Here is a 25529-nt window from a genome sequence, read left to right as displayed (position 1 = left end):
AAACCGACTCCGCATGGTACCGCCACTGCGCTAAGCTGATTATTCTAGGACAAATTCTGTTCATTTACCAGTTTATTTCATTGTTATTGCATTCTTTATTATCTAAAATGTATCTCGGTTTTAAGTTATATACAACAACTAGCAACATTTGTTCTTTTCTTATGATGATATGATAATACATTTACATTATATTATATCCCTATAAAGATCGGACAAGTACGATAGTACATTCCCTTTAAATGTCAACGAAAATATGGTCGACTACCAGCCTTGTTAAATTACCTTATTAAATGTAATATCGTCATAATTGATTTAAGTAACAAGTGCGGCTGAATTTACTTCATTCTTCATAGTTTTGAAGTTGATGCTGTTGATGATTAGGCTTATATTTTTAGTTTTGTAATAATTGGCAAATACTGGACATGTGTGTGTTAATATGTATATCAACTAGTTTAAACCCCAATTAACTCGTGTTTCACTGACATTTTAAAGCCATATTGATGCATGTGTGGACTTTTTGTGGCGAGTATACGTGTCTCTCGTTCAGTATCGTTTTTGTCCTTATCTTGTGCCTCATAACAGCGTCTATATGTAATGGCGTGTTCCTTTAGTTTTCATTGTATATTGTACATCCTCATCGAAATAGAAAAATAGTAATTATAATAACATTGACTTTACATCATTCATTCATTCAGTTTTGGTGGGTTGCATTTTTCTGGTTGCAAGGAGAGAACGTATATCTTTGTTCTAAATGTTCACGGTGAGCTCATTGAAAACTATACCCAATACCCCGCGCCGACGCCCTGAAATATGGGCGGCGAGCGCAATTTATGAACGTCCTTACGGGGACTGACACTTAAACATATTCCATAAAACTAGTGCACTGTGCACTTGGTTTAACCTTGGTTATATTAAACAAGTATAATTATATTACATATAAGTATGTATATAGTATTCTCGTAAACAGATATAACAGTATGCATTGCCGACATCGAGGCCCCATGGTTGAGGCGTCTGACTTTGCACGTTCCAGTTCTGCTTGGGTCGTATTTACAACTTGCAATGTTTTCGTTTCTTTCTTGTTAACACTACAATGGATGTAACTTCAATGTGGTCAGGTTGAAACATTAAGAACCACACATCGATAGTAAATTCACCATATATCGAACATCTGAGGCTTTGGTTTAAAGCATAAGGACTGTTCAAGTTTTAATATTGCCTTACATCTGATTCAATTACAATATGTTAACCCAATTTCAAGGTAGGACCAACCCTGACCTAAAATGCGATCGCTAAACCAAAAGAATGCAACCCACCACACCTTAATGACATGAATGTTATGAAGTGAATGCCATTATGATTCCTATTTTCCGATAGACACAAACGTATACTCGCCACAAACAGTCCACATATGTATCGAAATGGTTATAAAATGTCAGTGAAACACGAGTTAAATGGGGTTAAAACTATATGATATGCTCATTAACTCACGCTTGTCAAACTTTTTTCAATAAATGCAAACAAAAAAAAATATTAATACTAATACAAATATAAGTCTTAACTGATCCAACATCAAATTCAAAACTATGATGAATAAAGTAAATTTAGCATCGCTTAAATGTATTAAAGTAACTTATGAGGATATTACACATAAATAAGTTAATTGAACAAGGCTGGAAGTAGACATATTGTCGTTGATATTCAAAGGGAGCGTACTGTCGCATTTGCCCGATCTTGTAAGGGATATAATTCAACTAAATTCATAATCATTTTGACTTAAGAAAAGAAAATTATGGCTAGTTGATATATACAACTTAAAACCTAAATATATTCAAAACAATAAAGCAAAGAATATTAATAATAAAAAATATAGTATATAAACATAATTTGTCGTACAAATATCAGCTTTGCGCAGTGGCGGTACCATAGCCAATGAGGTTTATCCGAGGCGTGGTTATTGCTAGTTGAAAACTATACCCAATACCCCGCGCCGACGCCCTGAAATATGGGTGGCGAGCGCAATTTATGAACGTCCTTACGGGGACTGACACTACTTCATACCAAATCCAACTTTTGAACTGAGTACTTGGTGTAAACTTGGTTATATTCAACCAGTATATTAATACTACAAAATGATGTGCATAACTATTTTCGTAAAAATATATAACAGTAAGTATTGCCAGCATCGTAACCTAAAGGCATCTGACTATGAATCAGAATATTAGAGGATCGAGTCCTGCCGGAGTCGTACTTCCCACCAGCTATGATTTTGTTTCTTTTCCGTTAACACTTCAGTGACTGATATGCAAACCCGAATTCAAGGTGGGACCAACCCCGACCAAGAATGCGATCGCTAGCTCACCGTGAACAATTAGAACAATGATATACGTTCTCTCCTTGCAGTCAGAAAAATGCAACCCACCAACACTGAATGACATGATTGCTGTTAAGTCAATGTCATTTGCATTACTATTTTCCGTTTTAGGAAAGGATGATCAAGAATACAATGAAGACTACAGGTCGAGCCCAGTAATAAAACTTTCAACTATAGATGCTGTTTTTGAGGCACAATATAAGGACAAAAACGACAGTGAACGAGAGACACAAACGTATACATGCCACAAAGAGTCCACATATCCATCAATATGGCTTTAAAATGTTAGTGAAACAAGAGTTAAATGGGGTTTAAACTATTTTATAAGCTCATTAACTCACACTTGTCAAACATTTGTCAATACATATAAATAATAAAATATAATCCTTAACTGATCCAACATCAACTTCAAAACTTTGAAGAATAAAGTAAATTCAGCCACGCTTAAATGTATTAAAGTGAGTTATGAGGATATTACGTTAAAAAAGTGAAATAACCAAGGCTGGTAAGAGACTATATTGTTGTTGATATTCAAAGGGAGCGTACTGTCGCATTTGCCCGATCTTGTAAGGGATATAATAAAATCTAAATTCATAATCATTTTGACAAAAGAAAAGAAAAATATGGCTAGTTGATATATACAACTTAAAACCGAAATATATCTAAAACAATAAAGCAAAGCATATTAATACTAAAAATATAGTATATGCACAGAATTTGTCGTACAAATGTTAGCTTTGCGCAGTGGCGTTACCATAGCCAATGAGGTTCATTTGAGGCGTGGTTATTGCTAGTTGAAAACTATACCCAATACCCCGCGCCGACGCCCTGAAATACGTGCGGCGAGCGCAATTTATAAACGTCCTTACGGGGACTGACACTACTTCATATCAAATCCAACTTTTGAACTGAACACTTGGTATTGAAATGGCTATATTCAATCAGTGTAATTATACTACAAACAAATATTATATAAATACTGACTGCCTTGAGGGTGACAGTGCATATTGTCGACCTGAGGTAAATACTGTCGACCGAGGCGAAGCCGACGTTGACAGTGTTTTCCGAAGGTTGACAATATGCACTGTCACTCTCAAGGCAGTCAATATCTATTTTATTTTTATTTTATTATTTTTTTTTGGAATTGCCAGTTCATGACAACCCGTTTATTTTATTTATTTTATAAAACGAACATTACATACAATATATATAAGTATATATATCGAAGTGGAACAATATCATTTAACAATTGAGGTAAATATTAAACATTTTGAAAATGCCTTAACATTATATTGTAATTTTATTAACAAAATCGTTTAAAAAACGTTTAGAAATGCTTTTATTGTTCAAGTGAGTTTGAAGAACTTTCAAATCATTATATAAATGGTACATAATATTTATTGGTTTGGATCTCCTTTCACAAATAAAGTAGGTCTTATAGATGCAATAGGCAATCTGACTTAAAACAATGTTTACAATATTATACTCTTTTTGGTTGATTTTGTAACCTATTACTGTATATCTTAAATTCTTAATTTCTTTCTGTATTCCGCATCTTTTAAAGATATCATGCATAGCATTCCAGAAAGTTGTCAAAAATGGACATTTAATAAAGAAGTGTTCGTAGTCTTCTACTTCACTACAATAAATACATAAAGGGCAATCCTTCAATTTCCAAGTAAATAAATTTAAATTCGTTGCTACAAGATTATGCAATAACTTTATTTTAAATTGTTTTACTTTATTATCCCCAATGGACTTATGAACAATATAGTACCAAGAGTTCCAGCAAATATGCTCTTGCATCCGCCGATCCCAATAACCATAAATGTAAGGCTTTTCATAAAATTGCTTTATATATATTTGATATATTTGCTTATTCGTCATATCTTTAAAAGGTTTATTTTGGATACTTATTAGTAATTTTGAATTGACGTTTGTTTTTGTAGATATATCCGATGTAAGAGTTTCTTTCCAAGTGTTAGAAATTGCTTGTTTTAAAATATTTACTTCTGCAATCCAATTTTGTTTATTTTTTAGCTTATCAAGAATACAATTAGCGTCTAAGATGCCCGAATTCGAAAGAATATCGTTTATGTATAGTATGTTGGAATCAATCCAGTTCTTAAATAGAAGACTTTTTTTTTTATGAGTTTATTACTCCATATTATTTCTTTTCTAACATTGAAGTAACTTTTGGGTGTTTTCGTTTGATTAACTGGAAGTTGCTTAAACTGAATCCATATTAATAACAAATGCTTATAGAACAGTGTGATTTTGTTTGTTTTAATAGGTAAAGACTTAATGGAGTCTAAATTCATATGAAAAATAAGAAAATTCTTTCCAAATTGGTCTAATATTACTGATGGTATAATTTTCCAATTTGCATCAACTGTATTAGTCAGATTAATCACCCATTTTAATGTCATTGTTTTAGAATAATATTCAAAATCTTGCATCTCTAAACCACCTTCAAGTCTGTTTCCCATAACTGTTTTACGCTTGATTTTATCTTTTTTCCACTCCAAAGAAATTCAAAAACCATGGATTTTATAGTCTTTATAATTGAATCAGACGTTACTATATTTTAAGCAAGATATACAAGTTTTGGAAAAAGTAAAGATTTTATAACAGTTATTTTGCCAAAGACAGTTAGATTTCTTTTACTCCAATTATTTATCAATTGTTTACATTTATCTATTTTTCATTCCAGCTTAAAATCATACATTATACAATATCTATTTTATTATACCGAATAAAAACTGTAGTATTTTAAAGACTAAAAATACCATTTTCACTGACAGCTGCGAATCTTGCTGCAAGAATTGTTGGCTGGTAAACAAAGCGCTCAGATAATACAGACTTTAAGTAAAATACTATCAGTAAATCCCATATTAGTACCGTATTGCCAATTTCATATGTTCTATAGAAGTGAGGTTTTATAATTAGTGCGTTTTAAGGTTGCAATGCCAGTTTTATATTAATCATAATTTTTCACATACAAATCCAACATGGCGGCGTATTTGTAGCGTATTTTCAATTTCATGACGTCAGAGGGTGACAGTGCGGCAGAGGGTGATAGTGCGGGTTGATAGTCGAAAATATTGCCCTGACGTTTTTACTATATGTTCTATAGAAGTGAGGTATAATAAGTATAAATATTTTTCGTAAAAAGATAACACAGTAAGTATTGCCAGCATCGTAACCTAATGGCGCCTGACTATGAATCAGAATATTGCAGGATCGAGTCCTTCCGGAGTCGTACTTCCACCGGCTATGATTTTGTTTCTTTTCTGCTAACACTTCAGTGACTGATATGCAAACCCAAATTCAAGTAGGGGCCATCCCTGACCTAGAATGCGATCGCAAGCTCACTGTGAACATTTAGAACAATGATATACTTTCTCTCATTGGAGCCAGAAGAATGCATCCCACCAAAACTGAATGAAATTATTGTTGTAAATCAATGTCATTTGCATTACTATTTTACGATTTAGAAATGGATTATCAATAATACAATAAAAACTACAGGCAAGGCTCAGTTGTCAAACATTTAAACATAAACGATGTTAAGAGGCACAAGATATGGACAAAACGAAATCGAACGAGAGACAAGGCCGTAAACTCACCACAAACACTCCCCACATGCATCAAACTGGCTTTAAATTTTTAATATTTCCGTTCGACAATTAATGTTTTTTGGCTCAAAGCGTTACTTACGGTTTAAGAAAAATGCATAAAACATCAATTTATAAAACTTAAATAAGTATGAAAATCTGCGATCTGATCTTTTTTGTTAGCTGTCTTATATCACTGGTTTGCAGATATTAACACAAGATTTGCTCATTCGAAGACAATTTTTTTAAAGCTGTCAATAACGGTAAATCTGTGCGAGTGCAGCTTTAAGTAAGGTAATTTAACAAGGCTGGATAGAAAACCATATTAGCGTTGATATTTAAAGGGAGTGTACTATAGCATTTGCCCGATCTTTAAAGGGATATAATAAAATCTAAATTCATAATCATTTTGACATAAGAAAATATTAATTTTTGCCAGTTTTTGTATATAACTTAAAACATAGATATATTCAAAAAATTAAGCAATGAATAATTATAAAAAATATTGTATATAAACAAACTTTGTCGTGCAATTGTTAGCTTTGCGCAGTGGCGGTACCATAGCCAATGAGGTTTATCCGAGGCGTGGTTATTGCTAGTTGAAAACTATACCCAATACCCCGCGCCGACGCCCTGAAATATGGGCGGCGAGCGCAATTTATAAACGTCCTTACGGGGACTGACACTACTTCATATCAAATCCAACTTTTGAACTGAACACTTGGTATAAATATGGTTATATTCAGTCAGTGTAATTATACGACAAAAAGATATATGTATAAACTATGTTCGTAAAAAGATATAACAGTAACTATTGCCAGCACCGTAACCTAATGGATAAGGCGCCTGTCTATAAATCAGAATATTGCAGGATCGAGTCCTGCCGGAGTCGTACTTCCCACAACCTATTTTTTTCTGTTAACACTTCAGTGACCTATATGCAAACCTGAATTCAAGGTGGGACCATCCCTGACCAAGAATGCGATCGCTAGCTCACCGTGAACATTTAGAACAAAGATATACGTTCTCTCCTTGCAACCAGAAGAATGCAACCCACCAAAACTGAATGACATGAATGATGTAAAGTCAATGTTATTATAATTACTATTTTTCTATTTCGATGAGGATGTACATTATACAATGAAAACTAAAGGAACAAGCCTTTACATATAGACGCTGTAATGAGGCACAAGATAAGGACAAAAACGATACTGAACGAGAGACACGTATACTCGCCACAAAAAGTCCACACATGCATCAATATGGCTTTAAAATATCAGTGAAACACGAGTTAATTGGGGTTTAAACTAGTTGATATGCATATTAACACACATGTCCAGTATTTGCCAATTATTACAAAACTAAAAATATAAGCCTAATCATCAACAGCATCAACTTCAAAACTATGAAGAATGAAGTAAATTCAGCCGCACTTGTTACTTAAGTCAATTATGACGATATTACATTTAATAAGGTAATTTAACAAGGCTGGTAGTCGATCCTATTGTCGTTGACATTTAAAGAGAATGTACTATCGTACTTGTCCGATCTTCATACGGATATAATATAATGTAAATTTATTATCATATCATCATAAGAAAAGAACAAATTTTGCTAGTTGTTGTATATAACTTAAAACCGAGACATTTTAGATAATAAAGAATGCAATAACAATAAAATAAACTGTTAAATAAACAGAATTTGTCCTAAAATAATCAGCTTAGCGCAGTGGCGGTTCCATAGCCAATGAGGTTTATCCGAGGCGTGGTTATTGCTAGTTGAAAGCAATACCCAATATCCCGCGCCGACGCCCTGAAATATGGGCGGCGAGCGCAATTTATGAACGTTCTTACGGGGACTGACACTTAAACATATTCTATCAAACTAATACACTGTGCACTTGATTTAAAGTATTGCCAGCATCGTAACCTAAAGGCATCTGACTATGAATCAGAATATTACAGAATCCAGTCCTGCCGGAGTCGTACTTCCCATCAGCTATGATTTTGTTTCTTTCTCGTTAACACTTCAGTGACTGATATGCAAACCCGAATTCAAGGTGGGACCAACCCCGACCAAGAATGCGAAAGCAAGCTCACCGTGAACATTTAGAACAATGATATACGTTCTCTCTTTGCAGTCAGAAGATTGCAACCCACCAACACTGAATGACATGATTGCTGTAAAGTCAATGTCATTTGCATTACTATTTTTCGTTTGAGGAAAGGATAATCAAGAATACAATGTAAACTACAGGTCGAGCCCAATAATAAAACTTTCAACTGTAGACGCTGTTTAGAGGCACAGGATCAGAACAAAAACGACACTGAACGAGAGAGACGTAAACTCGCCACAATCCAAACATGCATCAAAATGTCTTTAAAATATCAGTGAAACAAGAGTTAATTGATAACTAGTTGATATGCATATACTTACACCTCAACTTCCATTTCATAAATGAACTGCAATCGATGAACGCATCTTCGGATTTGTTCGGATCGCAATTCATCGCATAACATTATACATGAAAACTATTGATCTGTTTATTGTTTGTATTGTGTCAGCAGGTCCCGTAAAATATAAATCAACATTTTAGAAAATGTTAATTGATTATGTTTTAAATGTATTGTTACCATAATCGTTTATTTTTTTACGTTTAAAGGTGATTTCAAGAGGTTGATCTTTTCCCGCGTTATTGTGACGTCATTTGAAAAAAATGTTTCCGGTTACAGTCGGGCCGTTCTATTACAGAATGGGTAAGAAAGGATTAATGATTGGTTTTCTTAAATGAAATGAGGTATTTCTTCGGCCTCCACACACTTTGACCAGCCCAATTGCGTGCATACCCCGATAATGACATCAATCCCGCAATTCATTCCTTAAAATTAACACACACAAGTCCAATATTTGTCAATTATTACAAAACTTATAATATAAGCCTTGATTCAACACCAACTTAAAAACTATGATATATAGAGTAAATTCTGTCGCGCTTAAATATAATAAAGTAAATTATGGGGATATAACATTATACAAGTGAATTTAACCAGGCTGGTAGTAGACTATATATTGTCGTTGACATTCAAAGGGAGCGTACCGTTGCATTTCCTCGATCATGAAAGGGATATAATAAAATTTATATTCATGATCGTTTTGACTTAAGGAAATAAAAATATGGCCATTTGATGTATACAACTTAAAACCTAAATATATTCAAAACAATAAAGCAAAGAATATTAAAAATAAAAATCTTTTATATAAACATAATTTGTCGTGCAAATGTTAGCTTTGCGCAGTGGCGGTACCATAGCCAATGAGGTTTATCCGAGGCGTGGTTATTGCTAGTTGAAAACTATACCCAATACCCCGCGCCGACGCCCTGAAATATGGGCGGCGAGCGCAATTTATGAACGTCCTTACGGGGACTTAAACTTATCCATTTTAAATCCAACTAGTTTACTGTGCACTTGGTAAAAATTTGTTTATATTTAACCAGTGTAATTCTATTGCAAAACGTATGTATTTAGTATTCTATTAAAAAAACAAACTTTAATCATGACATGCAGTGCCGGTTCCAGGATTTGACGTAAATGGGGCGTAATTTAGGTGCGTTACCTTTTGATTTGCACCCGTTCTCAGAACCGAAATTTATTTGGATTAAAGTTATGGCACAGGGGTTTGGGGTACTCCCCCATGAAACTTAAGACAATTTCTTGTCCGAAATGGTGAATATTGGGCGTATGTTATAACATAATTTTGTTCTCCTAAAGTATAAAGTAAACTTGGACGATTTAAGGGGGACGGGAATATTGCAGATTCGAATTCTGCTGGGGTCGTACTTCACACCAGCTATATATTTTTGTTTCTTTACAATACTGTTAAACCAAAATTCAAGTTGGGACCATCTTCAGTCTAAAATGTGGTCTCTATTTCACAATGAACTTGTAGAACAATGATAAACGTTCACTCTTTGGAACTATAAAGAAACAATATCCTAAAACCTAATGATGTGAATGTTGAAAAGTAAAGTTAACGTTGTTTGGACAACTGTAGATAAGTGTTATCAATAATACAATGAAAACTACAGGGACAAGCTCAGTGGTAAAACATACCAAATATAAACCCTTTTTAGAAACTTAAACGGCACTAAACGAGGCACAAACGTACACACCGTGACAACAAACCACACACTCATCTACAAAGAACGTGGACAACAGACTATCAATAAATGGTAGAATTACAGCCATGGAATTGTCATTGAAACACGAGTTCACTGAAACACGATTCGCTGGCGGTTTAAATTAGTGTTTACGTACATAACCTCCATCTTGTTCAAACGATCGTTAATAATTACAAATGTAAAATATAAGCAACGTCGAAGTCAGCATCAACAAAAACAATAATAAATGTGAGGAAATACAGCCACGCTTAAACGTACTGAAGTGAATTATGGCGACATTACATTTTAGTTAAAAAGACATTTAACAGGACTATTTCAAGGGAGCGTATTATCTCATTTGTGCGAACTACAAAGGGATATAATAAAGTACAATATCATAATAATTAAAACATCAGAGAAAGAAAACATTTGCTCATTTTTTGTGTTTACTTAATAATTAAATAAATTCTTACTATCAAGGCAAGTAATAACAATAAAAGAAATTCGTATATATGGATAATTTGTCATTGAAACTTCAGCTTTGCGCAGTGGCGGTACCATAGCCAATGAGGTTTATCCGAGGCGTGGTTATTGCTAGTTGAAAACTATACCCAATACCCCGCGCCGACGCCCTGAAATATGGGCGGCGAGCGCAATTTATGAACGTCCTTACGGGGACTTAAACTTATCCATTTTAAATCCAACTAGTTTACTGTGCACTTGGTAAAAATTTGTTTATATTTAACCAGTGTAATTCTATTGCAAAACGTATGTATTTAGTATTCTAGTAAAAAAAATAACTTTCATCATGACATGCAGCGCCGGTTCCAGGATTTGACGTAAATGGGGCGTAACTTAGGTGCGTTACCTTTTGATTTGCACCCGTTCTCAGAACCGAAATTTATTTGGATTAAAGTTATGGCACAGGGGTTTGGGGGTACTCCCCCATGAAACTTAAGACAATTTCTTGTCCGAAATGGTGAATATTGGGCGTATGTTATAACATAATTTTGTTCTCCTAAAATATAAAGTAAACTTGGACGATTTCAGGGGGAGGGGAATATTGCAGATTCGAATTCTGCCGGGGTCGTACTTCACACCAGCTATATATTTTTGTTTCTTTACAATACTGTTAAACCAAAATTCAAGTTGGGACCATCTTCAGTCTAAAATGTGGTCTCTATTTCACAATGAACTTGTAGAACAATGATAAACGTTCACTCTTTGGAACTATAAAGAAACAATATCCTAAAACCTAATGATGTGAATGTTGAAAAGTAAAGTTAACGTTGTTTGGACAACTGTAGATAAGTGTTATCAATAATACAATGAAAACTACAGGGACAAGCTCAGTGGTAAAACATACCAAATATAAACCCTTTTTAGAAACTTAAACGGCACTAAACGAGGCACAAACGTACACACCGTGACAACAAACCACACACTCATCTACAAAGAACATGGACAACAGACTATCAATAAATGGTAGAATTACAGCCATGGAATTGTCATTGAAACACGAGTTCACTGAAACACAATTCACTGGCGGTTTAAATTAGTGTTTACGTACATAACCTCCATCTTGTTCAAACGATCGTTAATAATTACAAATGTAAAATATAAGCAACGTCGAAGTCAGCATCAACAAAAACAATAAAGAATGTGAGGAAATACAGCCACGCTTAAACGTACTGAAGTGAATTATGGCGACATTACATTTTAGTTAAAAAGACATTTAACAGGACTATTTCAAGGGAGCGTATTATCTTATTTGTGCGAACTTCAAAGGGATATAATAAAGTACAATATCATAATAATTAAAACATCAGAGAAAGAAAACATTTGCTTATTTTTTGTGTTTACTTAATAATTAAATAAATTCTTACTATCAAGGCAAGTAATAACAATAAAAGAAATTCGTATATATGGATAATTTGTCATTGAATCTTCAGCTTTGCGCAGTGGCGGTACCATAGCCAATGAGGTTTATCCGAGGCGTGGTTATTGCTAGTTGAAAACTATACCCAATACCCCGCGCCGACGTCCTGAAATATGGGCGGCGAGCGCAATTTATGAACGTCCTTACGGGGACTTAAACTTATCCATTTTAAATCCAACTAGTTTACTTTGCACTTGGTAAAAATTTGTTTATATTTAACCAGTGTAATTCTATTGCAAAACGTATGTATTTAGTATTCTAGTAAAAAAAAATAACTTTCATCATGACATGCAGCGCCGGTTCCAGGATTTGACGTAAATGGGGCGTAACTTAGGTGCGTTACCTTTTGATTTGCACCCGTTCTCAGAACCGAAATTTATTTGGTTTAAAGTTATGGCACAGGGGTTTGGGGGTACTCCCCCATGAAACTTAAGACAATTTCTTGTCCGAAATGGTGAATATTGGGCGTATGTTATAACATAATTTTGTTCTCCTAAAATATAAAGTAAACTTGGACGATTTAAGGGGGAGGGGAATATTGCAGATTCGAATTCTGCCGGGGTCGTACTTCACACCAGCTATATATTTTTGTTTCTTTACAATACTGTTAAACCAAAATTCAAGTTGGGACCATCTTCAGTCTAAAATGTGGTCTCTATTTCACAATGAACTTGTAGAACAATGATAAACGTTCACTCTTTGGAACTATAAAGAAACAATATCCTAAAACCTAATGATGTGAATGTTGAAAAGTAAAGTTAACGTTGTTTGGACAACTGTAGATAAGTGTTATCAATAATACAATGAAAACTACAGGGACAAGCTCAGTGGTAAAACATACCAAATATAAACCCTTTTTAGAAACTTGAAGGGCACTAAACGAGGCACAAACGTACACACCGTGACAACAAACCACACACTCATCTACAAAGAACGTGGACAACAGACTATCAATAAATGGTAGAATTACAGCCATGGAATTGTCATTGAAACACGAGTTCACTGAAACACAATTCACTGGCGGTTTAAATTAGTGTTTACGTACATAACCTCCATCTTGTTCAAACGATCGTTAATAATTACAAATGTAAAATATAAGCAACGTCGAAGTCAGCATCAACAAAAACAATAAAGAATGTGAGGAAATACAGCCACGCTTAAACGTACTGAAGTGAATTATGGCGACATTACATTTTAGTTAAAAAGACATTTAACAGGACTATTTCAAGGGAGCGTATTATCTTATTTGTGCGAACTTCAAAGGGATATAATAAAGTACAATATCATAATAATTATAACATCAGAGAAAGAAAATTTTTGCTTATTTTTTGTGTTTACTTAATAATTAAATAAATTCTTACTATCAAGGCAAGTAATAACAATAAAAGAAATTCGTATATATGGATAATTTGTCATTGAAACTTCAGCTTTGCGCAGTGGCGGTACCATAGCCAATGAGGTTTATCCGAGGCGTGGTTATTGCTAGTTGAAAACTATACCCAATACCCCGCGCCGACGCCCTGAAATATGGGCGGCGAGCGCAATTTATGCACGTCCTCACGGGGACTCACACTAATTCGTATCAAAATGTTTGTAATGGAATAACTGCCAGATGGCGTATTAAAAGCACGAGTGATTTATATGCACGAGTATTTTATGCGCATATGAATGTAAAGGCATTCAGCGCTGGGAAGCCGATACGTTCACATCTATACAATTGATTGTTAATTTTTACAACCAAATGTTGAAAGTTTTCTGTTATTATACAATTTCGTCATATGAAGGATGTTTTGCTATCACTTGTATACAAAGCGTTGTAATTGACACTTGTATAACTTGATATAGTACGTATACAGTACATGAATCATAGTAATTATATGTTTTTATACATAATTATTAAGGAGCTTACGGGTGATAAGGCCCGACATCTAGTGGTATGAGACAAATCCTGTAAATCTGGATGACAAACGGGCAGATGTTTTTGAGTTTTCCCCAGAAGGAGGGTTTTATCTCAGTTTTTCCTCGGCCAGTCGACCACGTCTGTAAGTTCCATTTTGCCAGGCATGTTGTTAATAAGACATACTTTGCTCATATTGCAAGTGTATGCTGTAAATGTTTATCGGTTTCCCAAATCGCTTCACTGAGACTTCCAAAATAATACCATTGAAAAGTATTGATTTTGTTGTTTAATAGACTGGTATTAAGGGAAGTACTATTTTCCAAGATGTATAATATGAAAATCAAAGCTGGCATAAGCGGACCTATAAATCATAATGTTCGTGCCGCAAATAAGGGAGAAAACAATACGAAAAAGTTCGACCCCGGCAGGACTCGAACCTGCAATCTTCTGATTCGAAGTCAGACGCCTTATCCATTAGGCCACGAGGCCTACGCACTTTGAACGGGAATATACAATATATAGATGTTCTGTACCGCAATATCGACTTTTCTACCATTGCGGTAGTTTAAAATTTAAATATGTCAGTTGATACAGTCGGTACGACTATCGCGGCTAAAACTACATTCTAAGCTGGTTTTCTTCTAAAATGTGACAGACACACTGCAGCTCAGATGAAACCTGTTGACTACTTGTCTTTTTGGATAATATGCATATTTGCCGGTTTAAGGTTAGAGACAACTATTTAACGTTCCCATAGCACATAATATTGTAAAAACAGTCCCTAATTGGGCATATGCTCTTCTATTCGTATACCAATTTTCAGACAGTAACTCGAAAAAAAATTCATAGTCGCGTTCCACCTTAAACCATAAATTGCTTTAAAGTTTAGCCCCTCACACTTCCAAAAGTGGTAACTCGAAAATAGTCTATATGATGTAACCATAAAATACCTAAAAGAGCTTAGGCGCTCATGTAGCCATACTGTATACGGTACGAATGCGGTAGTGTTCCCCGGTCTAATTTTAGGTCACAGACTACTAAATAAATTACCTATAAAATTATATTCTATAATCAACAAATTTGTACGCGAAATAACACTAATGTCTAGTGCTTGACGACCTCCAACGTCATATATGAGACGAAAGTCACACATATGACATCTACTAAATATTCAACAAAGTCAGAGAAAGTGTTTCGTTTCGATAAAGTGACCAAAATCCGATATAACGCTGAATAGGATTACAAACGTGAAAGTGAAAACGTAAATAAAAAAGTAGATCAAGTGGTCTGAGATTACCATGCTTTGATTCACTGTCATGTGTCAATTAAAAGAAATAAGGCATGTAACATTGAGTAGGCTCTTCCTAATGTGCATTATTCGCCTTATAGATATTCATGTGAAAAACAGTCTATTAAAAAGACGTCCTTAATATTTCAGCGATTTGCTAACCACATGATTATGACATAAGTATAACATATGTCTTTACAATTCCTAGCTACATGTATTTAGCAACATGACGACATGTTTTTAATCCTAAATACAGCATGCGCTTTAGTATATCATCCGATTTGAAGTATTTAGCCCTCTAACTGCAGAGAAAAATCAAAATAACAGCTAACAGGCACATCAATTTTACCGAGTTTTCCAACTAATAGCCGAAATCAATCAAAACACAATATCCATAGGGGCAGCTTTTGGGTTCTGCATTGTATATCAGTGAATTCTTTATATGATATAGTCATAATCATCATCATCATCATCCCACATTCTGTTAATTTGCCTAGGACTGACATTGCACATAGATGCACTGTATTTATGCAGCAGCAACAGTAGAAGCAGCAGCAGCAGCAGCAGCTGAAGCATCGTTAGCAGTAGCAGCAGCAGCAGCAGCAGTAATATTCGCAGTAGTGCTGAGTAACGACACATAACAGCATCGCCGCATAAATGAAATCGACCACGTTTATGCGGTGATTTTCAACACATAAACAGGACTTTCTTATGTGGCAAAAAGGCACATTTTCGCCGCATAAAAACAATTAAATTACATACTAGTACAATAGTGGTTGATCATCAAGTTTCATCGAGATCGGACTTAGTTGTTTGTGTCCAATTAACCAGGCTGTGAACTAGAATTTTAGAGACTTACATTCTGACAGAGATTTAGCAAGATCGGTTTAAAAGTGAACCAAACCAATTTATCTTTCTGCCAAAAACGTTTGAAATGACATTTGGCCCGACTTAAGGCGTGAATATATGTTATGACAACGCACAGCACCGTCATTTGGGACAATCAGAAAATTGAATCTTCGTATGACGTACCATATATTCTGGCATTTTTTGTCAGACTGACGGACACGTACCCTTGACAATGCGCACTTTTAACGTCATTTCAAACGTTTTTAGAAAAGTCAATTGTTAACGACGAACAAATAACAGAAATCAAACAATCCTCACAGTTCCACATGTGCTTTTTGTACTCAGATGAGCTTAGAATTATTTCCTTGTCAAGAACCACTGGTAATTGTGCGACTGTAAAATTTATTCACGTCTAGGTCATCAGCGTATATCTCTGGTTACCAGGGCGACGAAAGAGAAACCTTTGAAGATTATATTGTTTCCAAAAATTTCAACACAACATTTGTTTTAGGCACTTGAACAAGAGGACTCAGATGAATGATATAGGGTCATCATGGACGTCTTTCTGTCATTGATTGTGTTTTTATACACTAGTCATTTGTAACCAAGAAAATGTTCAATTTTGGCTCAACTTTAAAATATTACCTTAAATTTGACCAATTTGCCTGCCCTTTTCCGTTTTTTTTTTCTCAAAATGACAGTAGTATGCTACGCCCTAATTTTAATCATCATCATAATCAACAACATCATCACAAACACCACCATGATCACCACAATCACAACCACCACCACCATCATCATCCCCACAACCATCATCATCATAATTATCATCACCATCGTTTTTGTTGAAATATTAGAACTCTTTCTTAGCTTTATAATAAATGGTTAAGTTAATCCTCTTTGTGTGGCAAAAAGGCACAGTTGCCCCCATATAAGCGATTTCAGCTTTATATGCGTTAAGCGTCGCCGCATAAACGTGGTCGCCCTGTTTATGCGTTGAAAATCATCTCATAAACGAAAAAAACACGTTTATGCGGCGATGCTACTATGCGGCGTTACAGTGCTGCAGTAGCAGTAGCGGTAGGCGAGTAGCAGAAGCAGAAGCACTAGCAGCAGCAGCAGCAGCAGTAATAACAATAGCAGCGGTAGTATTAAAAGCAGCACAAAAGGACCAAATGTTTGGAGAATAAACTGCAAGTTAGTGGACCATCACTATTTGAACAACTGGTCATCGGCGGGAGCAGCCCCCGTTGATAAAGCAAACATTGACCTTCGGCCCTGCCCTTTGTCCAGACCCGTATGTACACAATAATCCACCGGCCCCTTCTCATCTATATAAGCCGATCATGACCCTTAATTCCTTGTGCACACACATGACCCTTATTCGCGCGTCTTTATTTACCCGGATCTTATTTTATTATTTACCTAGGGTCCATTTATCGGGCACAGTTTGCATAGCTCTTTAATCCATTGACTCCAGACACATTAGCATGTGCCACTGACTATGAACATTTACCTTAAATGTGGATCTTTGTATTTAAGATAATCTCAAGTGTAAATTATACCCACTAATATTGTCTTCAAAGCTTCCTCGTGTCTTTTGAAAACACTACTGGGCCGATTGTTCAGAACTTTGCATAAATTAACAACGTTGTTAACGTCATTGTTGTTAACATTCGAATCTGTATTACCCTGGAATGTTTACGGATACGCTTATGATCTGCAGTATTTGAAGCAAGATTTGAGACAACTGTTTTAGCTGTCCTTTTTAAAATATGAGCAAATCATGAAATAGTTCACCTTTAAACGTTAACAACGACGTTGTTAATCATGTTGTTAACTTTAACAAAGTTCTGAACAATTGGTAAAATATAGGCAATCTGACCCGAATATAACCATAAGAATAAAAACATTTTTATTACTCATCATTTTCTCCATTTATGGAACACTTTAAGAACAGTTTCCGTCTCCCGATATGGACATATACGAGAACCATTCGGAACTCCTCTGCCATTTTCCATCGAAAATAAAAATGGCCGAGGAATTTCGAATGATAATAGTACATGCAGCGGTCCCATTGTGCTAAAACGGGATGTATTCAAAAAGCTTCTAAGTGAAAAAACAAACAAACGTGAATTGTTCGATTTTTATCGACACATTTTTTCAATACCCTTTTTGCATTAAGTTTACTCACATGGCTTTATAATATGGACACTTTTCTAATTTTCAAATCTTAGGTTTAAAAACTTCTTAAAATTTAAATTTCACTAAGTTGAATTTGTTCACTAAGATGCATTATGAAAACGGCCGAGCTCGTTTTGTCAAATATCAGTTTCTTTTAATCAATAGGAATTAGTTTCTCGTTTTCGGTATTTACATCTCCTAAAAAATACTATCATTTCTTTTTCACAATTAAGCGGCTGCGAGTGCCCTCCCGGGGACTTATATTATTAGAAAAAGGTTTTATTTTCTTATAAGCCCGAAAAACTTTAATTACTGAAACGCAAACAACTTGATAGGCAATTCTCAAAAGCGATACAACCAAAATTTATGACCAACTCTAATTATTTTATAACCACTCAAAATTCGCGGGCGCGACCCCACGGACGGCGCTCACAACACTCAGCATTCGCGACAAGATGCCATCATTACCTGTCATTGACCGCGTAATAATTGTGACGTCCCCTATTACGGTAATTCGGCACTTGAGATGTCATAGATATGGTAATTATCGGTTATGACGGACGTGACGTAATGGTAATAAGGACTGATATGGGTCCACTTGTTGAGTCTCCGCCGGTCGGCTGATAGACCCCAAACATGGATCACTAAGGTCATATGGTATCTTAGTAACAGGAAAGGACATCGGTCAACTCGCGCAGTGATAAGATATTAGCAGAATTATAATGGTTTCCTTTATTATTATTATTATTAGTAGTAGTAGTAGTAGTAGTAGTAGTAGTAGTAGTAGTAGTAGTAGTAGTAGTAGTAGTAGTAGTAGTAGTAGTAGTAGTAGTAGTAGTAGTAGTAGTAGTAGTAGAAGTAGTAGTAGTAGTAGTAGTAGTAGTAGTAGTAGTAGTAGTAGTAGCAGCAGCAGCAGCAGCAGCAGCAGCAGCAGCAGCAGCAGCAGCAGCAGCAGCAGCAGCAGCAGTAGCAGTAGCAGTAGTAGTATCATCAACAAAATCATCATCATCATCATCATCATCATCATCATTATTATTATTATTATTATTATTATTATTATTATTATTATTATTATTATTATTATTATTATTATTTATCCCACAAACACTTTAATATAAATAGAACAAGCGTCTATGAAAAACTTGTGGGAAAGTTTATTTAAAACAGAATTAAGAATTAAGACGGCATGAGTCTTTAATAATCATGCACAGTCTTTATGAGAATTGGAAAATTAATGACGCCGGGTTTAAATTGGAGTCATGTGAAACGCGATAGGCCCGCATTGAGCTTAACCTTTCTTCGGATTTAAAAGAGAAATCATCATTTCCCAAAGACTGGCGTCTTATTCCACGTTTCAACACCAACGCTGACACTAATTGATTTCCCAGTAATTAAGAAATTAACATAATTTTACATGCGCGCAGTGAAAGTGATGAAATGAATAAATGTGGCACGTAACGTGAGAAATATTATGTCATCTGCGGTGCACGGTAACGGTGAATGCACGTTGGGATGTGTATCTGGTCGGGGCTTATCAGCACCTATAATCATTAAGGTAATTAAGGAAGGTTAGCGCTGAAACACTGACCCCACTGGTTGACCGGAATGTATGTGGTCATAAGGCACATCATTTGAAAAGGTTGTTCTGTTGTTTCTGTTGCTGTTGCTTTTGTTGTTGTTGTCAACTTCAAAAATAAAATATAATGTTAAGAATGGCCGATTGTTTAGAACTTTGCTTAAGATAACAGCGTGATTGACAACATCGCTGTTAATTTTTAAACGTGAAATATTTGATGATATGCTCACATATGTACATTTAAATAAGTTCAACTGAAACATTTGCCCTAAATATTTAGAGAAATACACCAGTACACAGAGCAGTAACGATTTGAAGGTTGACAATTGTGTCGTTAACAACGTTGTTAACTTTAACAAAGGTATGAACAATCGGTGCCTATACCAGCATATTATCATGTTTTTAGTTTCTTTATTCTCAAAGATGAACAGTCAATTCCACGTTTTCCGCTTATAACTTCTACTTCCTAAAAAAGTTTATTTGTGATATAAATCGCCAATATTTCCTTTAATATATCGGTGTTTCGCTTATAGATATCATTTAAAAAATGACAGCTTTATCGCTATATATGGTACCTGAAAGCAATGGGATTTATAACTCTTCATTTCCTGCATAATTTGCACGAATTATATTAAAAATGTACTGAATGTATCAATATAAAGCCTTAAAACATTTGTTCGGAGACGCGTTAAAGTGTCAAAACTAAATGGTATAAATTTGTTTATATTATGTCAATATTTTTAATAAATCACATGTTAAACGATTTTATCATTAAGCCATCTCGTATAGGCAAACCAGCTGTCCCATAACGCCGAATGTCAACTCTATCGGCACGCGACCCTAAATTTAGAACGACTATCAAATGGCATTCCGCTACAGTCTAGTCTCGTCTCGCGCGAGCGCGCGCATTGTAAAGTCGTCTGCAGTAAAATAGGATTGTCGCAAAATTATCATTCCGATACACTCGAGAGGGCAGATTTTGTGGGAAACATTGAAATATCATAATTTGACACTTCGTACGTACAGATGTTACTGGCTTGGCATACACAGGTGAAGGTGCGTGACAAGTTTATTGTACTGGAACGAGGTTTCCTAAACGCTTTACTTGTTGCCGTCTAGCGTTCTTGATTAAACTAAGTCAAACCGACATGTGTTTTTGATTGAAGAACATTGTGTTCCTGTTTAAATCGTCTACCGGTCTTTTGCTACTTAATCTACGTTGTCTTATTTCTAGAAGCTGCAAAGTGGTTTTCCAATGATGATGGCAGTCATTTCGTCTAAGCGTTTGACTTTGGCACTAATTAAAACAGGGTCTTCTTTTTTCTGAAATACACAAAGAAAGGTATAAAGATGCCAGAATAAATAAACAATCGGTTTTAATGTAAAAACTAGGGATGGCAATGAGTATCCGAGTATTCGATCGATCGTCCGAGTACTAGAATACTAATTCATTATGAGTATTCGAAAAACAACAACTCGTATATCTGATATATTCCCTCATCGAAGTCAAGGAATATTGATGATTAAGAGATAACTAACCAAATTTTCAATAATAGGTTTATACAATTACAAATAATTGAGTTTAGGCTATATTTAAGAATATGATTTTTTTATCGGTCCACAGTGTATGTTTATTGTTTAACCAAACCCGACCCCCATTTTTAATGACTGGTAGGTAGTCGGTAGGTAGGCCAGGTTTTTTTAAAATTCCAAATCCCTTAATTCCGTAATGAAAAAAATACCACTAGAGAGGATAAAAAACCTTCGGGCTGCGGCCATTTTTCGGTCGGGAAAGGCAAATTTAACTTAATATTAATTGTGGCTTTGTTTTAAAATTTTGTTACAACCAGTACATTACAAACATGCATGCAAACCATAATAGCTATGAAAACAAAAATTATTCACTGGAATCATGTTATATTCAAAACGGCATTTTTTTTTCGCATTCAGAAGTGGTTACGAACCATTTAATTATCAAAATGAAACAGCAGTATTCGTGTGACATGTTGGTGATTCTAAAGATGCGTCTGTACAATGTTCAAAGGCATAAGACGCTTCTTGCTGTTTTAAGGGATTGTTGGGCTATTGTTATTTGCGAGGCTGATAATCAGTTACGATAACTTTTCTTAGCGGTATAACACATCGGTATAAAGAAACACGATTATTTTGATAATTGGAGCGATAATGAATTAAACAAATATTAAACACTTGTAGAATCAACGTGCTATATCCCACTACGATGCCTTAGAAGAAAGTGTAAATAAAACCTTTAAGGGTTATCTCCGACGGCGATAATATGACATAAGAACCGCCGACAAAGGTTTGGGGAACAAAAGTGCAAAGCCTTAACAGGAACGATAAACAGTTTATTGTTGTCTTCGGAATATAAGTGTGATTTTCTAACGTTACTTAGATATACTTCCTAAATGCGATAACCAAGTTTTTCCAAAGATCTAAAGGATCCGCAAGCGTTCTTGTGAATTCGTTATCAAAATATTGGTACATCGGCGTGCGAAGATCTTTTATTAAGGCCCGTACCACGATAAAATTAATCGTGGGATGTATCTGTATAACAGGTACGACAATAGTGTATTTACGCATTGGTGATATGAAAACGCGTTCGGGATGTGAAGTGATATATTAAACACTTTGTACAGATTAAATGTTAAACTAAATGTTTGATCTTGCCGAAATTTGTCAACTATTGTACACACATGGACACATGGTCACGAAGAAAGTTAAATCTTTGAACCCTGGCACCGTCGGCACATCCGATGATGATTTTGTACAATATCTAAATTAAACAACACCTCGACTTTGCCAGAAACTCTGATAGAATTTAACTGAATTGTTGTCTGTCAGTTTTTTTTGTTTTTACTTGATTTTAATATATTACCCAATATTATGAACGTTTTGTTCTCTCTTTACTTATGAACCTATTAAGCCCGCTCTATCTAGTGTATAAGTGACTGTATAAATAGATATCTTATTCATTATAGATTTAAACTTCTCAGTATATTTGTAACGTTAATATATGTCACCGAGCTTCGGTAAAAAGCGTGGAGTTTTTATTGTAAATGCATGAAATTAAAGTCTTGCTCCAAAATGACATTTTATCCAGCAGACTGTTGCTTGTGATTTAATTTCTCGTGTCATAACAATATACAGCCAGATGTTTACCCAGAACTCAAGAAATGCCGATACACGGGAAACATTTACCGTCGGAATTTAATTATTTTCAACTGCCACTAGACCAAAATGTAGTTATAATTAACATTTGGAATAATAGAAAATTATTCAAGTAAGGCGAATTATAGCCATATTGTACCGTTTAAATGCGCGTGGCACGTGTCGATTCAATGCGTCTGTCATCAGATTATTTTTGCTTCTTTTCCGCTCTCCATCAGTGTCATGTGAAGATAATTATCGTCTGCTGCGCTCTCGACCAATCAGAAACGGGGTTTCACCGGCGCGAGCGAAGCACGCGCTGAGAACTGCTACGCGATTGGCTGAATGTATCGCCATCTGTTCAGTTGACCGTTATGTTTACATTCCGATACACCAGCGCGAGACGGTGTATAAAGGAGGGAAATTCGACTTGTGGAATCATTATTGCTCAACATACCGATACATAAACATCGAAAACTTGGATATTTTTCTACATAACTGTGATTTTTGAATGACATACATGGATAATAAAATGTCGTCTGCTGAAGTATCACCCGTGAGACCGGATACATCATCATCTTATCTCAGAAAGGTATGTATAATGTTTATTTTCTTTGTTTGATTCAAATATTATATCCCCGAAAAGGGTATGCTTTACTAATATGAATAAACTTACTTCCTGGTATTTACATTCTTGATTTGAATTAGCTTTGTTCAAATTTTAAGCTTTATAGATCATAATGTAAAATAAATATGATTAAAGATTTTACTGTAGCAATATTATTGACTTTATTGTAAGAATTTGAATTTCGTCGATATAGACAGTATACTTTAACTTCGTGTGTGAATTTATTACTTAAAAGTACCTTAAAGTATCGGATCTTCTTTATGTACGAAGTGCTTTTCTATAAATCAATATATTTAAATATGTCCCTTTTATTTTTCAGATCAAGAAACCATTGATAGAACGAAAGAGACGAGAGAGAATCAACAATTGTTTGACTCAGCTGAAATCCATCCTGCTTGATAACATTAAACAGAATGTAAGTCGCCAACATCATTTCAATACTTAAACTCACAAAGACGGTTAAATTAGAATATTATTTAATTGTATAAATTCAATTGCTGACTATTTTAACGGTACTCCAGAAGAAAGGAGCTAGAAATAACTCATATTTGTAGAAAAAAAATCAAGTTTAAAACTATAAGATGCATCGAATAGTTATAATCCTACGTTTAGAAAATCTATTTTATGTTTGAAATCTTATATGCTGAATTCTATAATCAACGTCTTCCTCTCTTCCTCAGGGCGGCACACAGGTCTCCAAACTCGACAAAGCGGACATCCTGGAGATGACTGTCAGTCACCTTCGTCAGATCCACCACCAGCAGCTCAGCGCCGCCATGGCCGCATCCACCGCTGTCGTACACAAGTACCGTGAGGGATACACAGAGTGCGCCGCGGAGGCCGTCCGCTACATGGAGTCGTCGCGTGCGTACCCGTCGGATATGGTTATGCGCATGCGTAGTAACCTCACAACGAAGGTCGCCTACTCAGTGGCACCATATGGACATGGTCTTGGGCAGCCTCGGTTGGCTATTTCCAGCAAACAGTCGGATTTATCTGTGTCCCGTCAGCGCTCGAGTGAAAGTGAATGTCACAAAACACCCGTCAAAGTCAAGGTCGAAAGTATGACGAGCCCGTGTAATGTAACTTGCTCACCGGACAGTGGTTTTGAGAGCGCATTTTCGCCGCTTCTTATGACCGTGCCTTTCCATAACGTGAAAACGGAAATGGACAAATCTCGGGTATCGCCAAAAGACACTTGTACTTCGACCGTACGTATGTCGCCAAGTACATCCGAGGGCAAAACTTCCCAGAGTTCCGTGCTCGCACTTCCACCACGTGTTGCAGTTCCGGTTAGCGTCGTCGGAGATTCCCCTTCACAAAAACAAGTCTGGAGACCGTTTTAAATATGATCGTTTTGTTTTACTACGAACATTTTGTAAAATATGTTGTTTCATGCCTTGAAAATGTCATTGTGCATTTTTATTTTTATGTGCATACTTCGTCTCAAAACATGTTTTATATGCAAATCTGTGATATTGTGATTATTGTTGTGAAGTAAATTAAGAAAATTGAAAAAATATCTTGTTCTCTCTTGTATTACGGTTTAAGGTAGGGAACATTTATATCAAAATTGGTCGCTTTTCTGGAAACGAAATTAATATGTTATAACATACTCGTACCTTTCAAACTGCGTTGCAACTTGCAATACTTCGCGGTATAACGTTTCCATAGAAATTGATTAATAATAACAACAAGAGCGCCGCTGAGCGACGGAAAAGCTCGTCTGTTGTTTTTAAGTACAACTAAGTAAATATTAAAGCCAGAGTTATTTGCTTTGCCGTACACGTGCATAGGAACACGGGCATCATGTGTACCAAGTTTCATTTGAATATCATGAACGGTGC

General features: G+C 35.3%; 1 protein-coding gene and 9 non-coding genes across 10 annotated transcripts; 9 read left to right on the top strand and 1 right to left on the bottom strand.

Moving 5' to 3' along the window:
• Nucleotides 1-1903: 1903 nt before the first annotated feature.
• LOC128203803 (U4 spliceosomal RNA) lies at nucleotides 1904-2044 on the top strand. The gene has a single exon (XR_008256057.1). It is a non-coding gene; the product is annotated as a U4 spliceosomal RNA (small nuclear RNA).
• A 1063-nt stretch (nucleotides 2045-3107) lies between these two features.
• LOC128203815 (U4 spliceosomal RNA) lies at nucleotides 3108-3248 on the top strand. The gene has a single exon (XR_008256069.1). It is a non-coding gene; the product is annotated as a U4 spliceosomal RNA (small nuclear RNA).
• Nucleotides 3249-6529: 3281 nt separating this feature from the next.
• Nucleotides 6530-6670, top strand: LOC128203807 (U4 spliceosomal RNA). The gene has a single exon (XR_008256061.1). It is a non-coding gene; the product is annotated as a U4 spliceosomal RNA (small nuclear RNA).
• Nucleotides 6671-7708: 1038 nt separating this feature from the next.
• LOC128203814 (U4 spliceosomal RNA) lies at nucleotides 7709-7849 on the top strand. The gene has a single exon (XR_008256068.1). It is a non-coding gene; the product is annotated as a U4 spliceosomal RNA (small nuclear RNA).
• A 1426-nt stretch (nucleotides 7850-9275) lies between these two features.
• On the top strand, nucleotides 9276-9416 carry LOC128203816 (U4 spliceosomal RNA). The gene has a single exon (XR_008256070.1). It is a non-coding gene; the product is annotated as a U4 spliceosomal RNA (small nuclear RNA).
• Nucleotides 9417-10687: 1271 nt separating this feature from the next.
• Nucleotides 10688-10828, top strand: LOC128203810 (U4 spliceosomal RNA). Its single transcript, XR_008256064.1, has one exon. It is a non-coding gene; the product is annotated as a U4 spliceosomal RNA (small nuclear RNA).
• Nucleotides 10829-12100: 1272 nt separating this feature from the next.
• Nucleotides 12101-12241, top strand: LOC128203804 (U4 spliceosomal RNA). Its single transcript, XR_008256058.1, has one exon. It is a non-coding gene; the product is annotated as a U4 spliceosomal RNA (small nuclear RNA).
• Nucleotides 12242-13514: 1273 nt separating this feature from the next.
• Nucleotides 13515-13655, top strand: LOC128203805 (U4 spliceosomal RNA). Its single transcript, XR_008256059.1, has one exon. It is a non-coding gene; the product is annotated as a U4 spliceosomal RNA (small nuclear RNA).
• Nucleotides 13656-14405: 750 nt separating this feature from the next.
• Nucleotides 14406-14478, bottom strand: Trnar-ucg (transfer RNA arginine (anticodon UCG)). The gene has a single exon. It is a non-coding gene; the product is annotated as a tRNA-Arg (tRNA).
• A 9040-nt stretch (nucleotides 14479-23518) lies between these two features.
• LOC128245424 (enhancer of split mbeta protein-like) lies at nucleotides 23519-25177 on the top strand. The gene is made up of 3 exons (XM_052963560.1): nucleotides 23519-23646; nucleotides 24002-24097; nucleotides 24363-25177. The coding sequence occupies exons 1-3, from the start codon at nucleotides 23566-23568 to the stop codon at nucleotides 25026-25028; spliced, it is 843 nt and encodes a 280-aa protein (XP_052819520.1). The 5' UTR covers nucleotides 23519-23565; the 3' UTR covers nucleotides 25029-25177.
• Nucleotides 25178-25529: the final 352 nt, after the last annotated feature.

The sequence above is a fragment of the Mya arenaria genome, chromosome 9, assembly GCF_026914265.1.
Source record: "Mya arenaria isolate MELC-2E11 chromosome 9, ASM2691426v1".
Classification (NCBI taxonomy): domain Eukaryota; kingdom Metazoa; phylum Mollusca; class Bivalvia; order Myida; family Myidae; genus Mya; species Mya arenaria.
This window is presented reverse-complemented; position numbering and strand designations above follow the sequence as displayed.